Source organism: Corvus brachyrhynchos, unplaced genomic scaffold, assembly GCF_000691975.1.
Source record: "Corvus brachyrhynchos isolate BGI_N302 unplaced genomic scaffold, ASM69197v1 scaffold806, whole genome shotgun sequence".
In the NCBI taxonomy this organism is placed as follows: domain Eukaryota; kingdom Metazoa; phylum Chordata; class Aves; order Passeriformes; family Corvidae; genus Corvus; species Corvus brachyrhynchos.
The window spans coordinates 141525-146225 of NW_008238454.1; the positions used below are offsets into that span (position 1 = coordinate 141525).

The 4701-nt window shown below is 48.5% G+C and overlaps 1 protein-coding gene across 1 annotated transcript in view; it reads left to right on the forward strand.

Annotated features, from left to right (window-relative positions):
* The window catches only part of TTBK1 (tau tubulin kinase 1), a 101857-nt gene that overhangs the window by 95106 nt on the left and 2050 nt on the right, over positions 1 to 4701 (forward strand). Inside the window, exon 15 of the mRNA XM_017736942.1 lies at positions 3319 to 4668. Within this exon, the coding sequence (XP_017592431.1) occupies positions 3319 to 4668 (1350 nt within the window). The remainder of the gene's footprint in view (positions 1 to 3318; positions 4669 to 4701) is intronic.

Genomic DNA, 4701 nt, shown 5'->3' on the forward strand with positions numbered 1-4701 from the left:
CCTGGACAAGTGACCAACAAGTCGAGAGAGAGTCAGGAGTGGAGATCTGAGGCAGGAAAATGTGGCTGCCTTAGCTCATGGCATAGTTCCTGCTCACAGCAGAGTGAACCTGACAGAGGGCTGCCAAGATGACCAGGAACTAGAAACACCTGACATGAGAGGTTTGGACAGCTGGGTTTGTTCTGCCTTTAAAAGAGGATTGGTGTAGCACCTTATTTATTCCTTGAACTGCCTGATGGAGGGAGAGGCCATACTCTTCTCAGAGGTGCACAGTTGAAAGGATGAGATGTTATGGATAAAAGTTGCATGAAAGGAAAGTTAGCTATAGGAATTAGATCCTCAAGCCCCCACTTTTTTCACCATGCTTCAAACTCTACGAGAGGGCCCCAAAGAGGTTGTGGGATTTCCATCCTTGGAGATACTTAAAACTCAGCTGGACATGGCCCAGCACAGCCAGCTCTAAGTTAGTCCTGCTTTGAGGAGTGGTTGGAGCAGAGACCTCCAGAGATTCCTTATACCTTTTCTATTCTACAGTTTTAAGATACAGGCTAAGCCTCTCCACTTCTGATCTTCTGACATCTTCCCTCAGTTCCTCCCTATTAGTACAGCAGAGCAGAAAAGTTCTTCTCTGGCCTTTGGGGAATAGTCCTAGAGCAGCTGAGTGTGATGTAGTACAAAAGACACATAATGACTGTCAAGACAGGACCCAAGTTTCTCTAGTGAGGGGTTCAAACTGGGAACACCTTGTTCAGCAGAATTTCCTGTAGTTGGATATTTGGACTTTCTCCATGGTGCATTTACAGTGGCAAAGCAGTGACTGTCTTGGGCTGCTTTAGGGAATGTGTTCTGGCAGTTTTGGGGTACTGCATGCAGCAGGTTAAGCAGTCCAAGTCTCCCAAAGGTAGGTAGAAGTAAAGCAGTCACTGTTGTGCTTAGGGTGCAGTGTCCATACAGGGGAGTAGAAAATACGTGGAGAAATTGAAATGACAGACAGAAAGGCAGTCCATTTACTAAATACTGCAAGGAATTTGTAGGAGTGGAAGTATGTGGGGGTTAGAAAGTTATCTACAGCATGACTCACTGGTAGCAAAGGGGTACCAGAGCCCAAGAAATAAAGAAATAAAGAACTACTATTTTCCTTACAGCAACATCCTGTGGTCCATCTCCGTGTCATACATTATTGCTTAGTGCAACCTCATCTCAGAAAACCTTTCAATGTCTTGCAAGGGAAAAGCTATTGAGGAAAGAGGGTTTACTGGAGACAGGGCTGCTGGTGAGGCAGACTGCAGGGCACAGAAACCTGTCTCTGGCCTGTATAGGATGCACTCTGCAGGACAGGATTCAGCTTGCCTTGACCACAAAGCAGAAGAGATGACACAAGCCAAGGGCTGGGAAGAGATATGAAGGTCTACACAGGTGCATATTTCACTATGCAAAGAAAAACAGCAGTTGTCCATCTGCATCATCAAACACAGCATGTAGAAAATGAGGTGAGGTAGAGTGGCAGAGGAACTGTTGTTGGTGTTGTGGAACTCTTTCCAGTGGGAGACTCAGCACAAGGCAAGATCTTGGTCGGGTCCCAGTCCCACTGGGGAAGTGCATCTGTTTGTTTAGGACACTGTGGAGGTATTTCTTGGGAAAACCAAACTCAGCCAACATGCCTAATCCAGTCCTACGCTGTTGAATGGACTTATTTCCAAGAAATGCCTGAGGGAGGAAGCCAAGTGGGTAATTTCCTTTGCAAAGGGTGGTAAGCACCTCTTACTAGTCCATGTTCTACGCCTGCCATCCTGATACAAAAGGTAGAGTGGATCAGTGGAAACCCAAACCAGGCTAATACAGGGCCATCTTCAGGGCCAGGCTTCTCTTTAATGAAAGAATAGAAGCAGCTTCAGATTCCAGAGCTATTGCCAAAACCAGCCTGTGTTTTAATTTATAAGACATAAAAAGAAATATTAACTGGATAACAACTCACCACCATGCAGAACAGCTTGCTGCTGCCCACCAACCTATTTGAAATATCTCTGTTGTACAGGAGCATAAAAATATTACATTTTTCAGGCTCAGCACATGCAGATTTTCACCGCAATTTTTAATTTTGCCATTGGACTGAAAAGCCACTGAGGGCTTTTTCTCCCCAGTAGAGACAAACAGATGCATTCCCATGGCCAGGTGAATGTGGTAGCTGTTGGCAGCTCTGGAGCTCACGTGGTTAAGTGCGTGCACATTTAGTTGTGTAGCCTAAATATCCTCTGGCACTGTCAAATGCCTCTGGAAAATGCAGATGTTTGGAGCCCTGCTGTTCATGATTAGGACTTTCCAAGGGTAACATGTGATGCATTATTGACTGGTTGAGTTTACGGAGAGGTTACAGTTTGCAAGCCCTAATAGAAGCTTGCTATAAATGATTTGGTTTTAAATCCATTCTGCAGAGTGCCACTGATGTGATTTTCATTTGCAACTGATTGTTAATTAGGCCATGCTTGACAGGCATTTCCTATTTATTTTGGCCTTGTTTGGTCAAGTGTGTGCATGTGAGCTGCTGGTTTTCTGTAGGATCATTTGCAATCATTTCACAGCCTGCTACTGCCACAGGCTGCTGCTGGAGAAACAGTGCCCCCACCACCTGTCCTGTCTGCCCTTCACTTCTCCTGGTTGGATACCCCAGGGTCTGGTTATGACACTTTATGTCCCATCTTTCATGACTTGCTGATGATTTTAGTGGAAGCAGAAGCCTGTAGGAGACAGAATGAGGAGTTGCTGAAGGGATGTGGGGGCAGAAGGGGGGATGGATGATGCACCAGGAGAACACAGAAGCGCTCCAAGTGTTACTGCCCCAGGGACAGTGGTGGGTGGTAATGGAAAGTGATCAGGAAATTTATCTAGCCCAGAGGTGCCCCTTGAGTTCACTGGGCATGAAAGAGAGTTGCTAAGTGGTTCCAGTAAGGAAGGAGTAACTATGTAAATATATAAATACTGAAATAAATACATATGAAGAAGATTGGGAAATGTGAAAAAATCCTGAGGAATTACTTGAAAATGGTTCTTTTAGGTCTGGGTTAAAGACGGCTAACAAAGGAACTTCTTTGGCACGTTTTTTTTCCTTCATTCATAAGTATCTGTGAATCTCTCCTTCCTAAGGTTTGTATGAATCAGATGATGGAGTGATGACTGCTCAGGCATGTATTTTGGAAGTGTGATGGACTAGATGCTTTCCGTGGATTCTTCCTGCTGCTGTTGATCCTGATGTCTTCTGTGCCAATGCTGTGTCTGAATGCTAACTCACCCTCTTCTTATGTCACATTTGTCTTCCTGCAGGCATACATGCTGAAGTCATTTGAAATGAATGGCCTGCCCAAGGCAGTCCCTTTAAGTTTGCCTTACCAAGACTTCAGAAAAGATATGTGCAACTACTGGGAAAAGCCTAAGTTATCCCAGCGGATAAAGAAAGTTGATTTCTCAAACATTGTCTTGACTGCTCCTTGCAAACCTCTGGAACCTTATCTGGAAATGAATGGAAAAGAGGAGGAAGAGGAGGAAGAAGATGAGGAAGACTACGAGGAGGAGGAAGATGAGCAAGATGAGGGGGAGGAGGAGGAGGAAGGCAATGAGATTGACATGCACAGTGATTCCAGCAGCGACCTGAGTCAGAAGAGCACGGAGCGCAGCCAGGAGTGTGCACCATCCACGCTCCTGGCTGATGACCAGAAGGGGTCCAAGGGTCGAGCATCCACTGCTGACGGGGACCTGGAGCTGGAGGAAGGCTCAAAAACATTAGTGCTGTTTTCACCAGGTGATCTGAAAAAGTCTCCAGTGGCCGCAGACTTACCTCCAGAAGTTGATCTGGGCACTCTCGCTGCACTGACACCTCAGAGCGAGCGGCCACAGCCCATGGGGAGCCAGTTGGATGTGTCTGAGCCAGGGACCCTGTCCTCAGTCCTTAAATCTGAACCAAAGCCTCCCATGGCAGTGGCTACAGCTTCCTCCCCGTTTACCAAAGTTGAGCGCACATTTGTTCACATTGCTGAGAAGACCCACCTAAACGTGATGTCTTCCAGCGGGCAGCTGATGCGGCACGAGGAGTACTGCCCCCTGGGGCAGTTCGAGGAGGTCATCATCGAGGAGGAGCTGGAGGACAACCTGGTGCTGGTGGAGAATGGAAGCATCCATTCCGGGCTGGAAGGGGCAGAGACGGAGAGCTGCGCGCTTTCGGCCAATCACGTCGAGACCACCTCAGAGACTGTCGGGGAGCAGCCGGCCCTTCCCAACGGCGTGCCAAAGCTTCCTGAGGACAAGCCGGAGCTCTCCGGCAAGGCGGCGCTCTCGCTGGATTTGGAAGAGCCTGAGAAGGTGGCTACAAGGGAGCCCGGTCTCGAGAAGGCGGCATCAGCGACAGAACACCTGAAGCGAGCAGAGACCCTCCTTGAGACGCCGCAGCAGGGCCCCAGGAGGCCGCTGGGCTCCAGGTATAGAAGTCGGATACCCATTTTGTTCTCTGAGGAGGACACTGGCTCAGACCTTTCAACTTCACTCTCAGCCAAAGAAAGGCTTTATAAGAGGGCAAAGCAACCCGACCTGGCTCGCCTGGTGATGGAGAAGAGACAGAACCGCCTCCTCCGGCTGGCCTCAGGTGCCTCCTCCTCAGCCTCCTCCAGCGACGAGCGGCGGGGGGCCCCCCCCAACCCACCCCCCCCCCCGTCT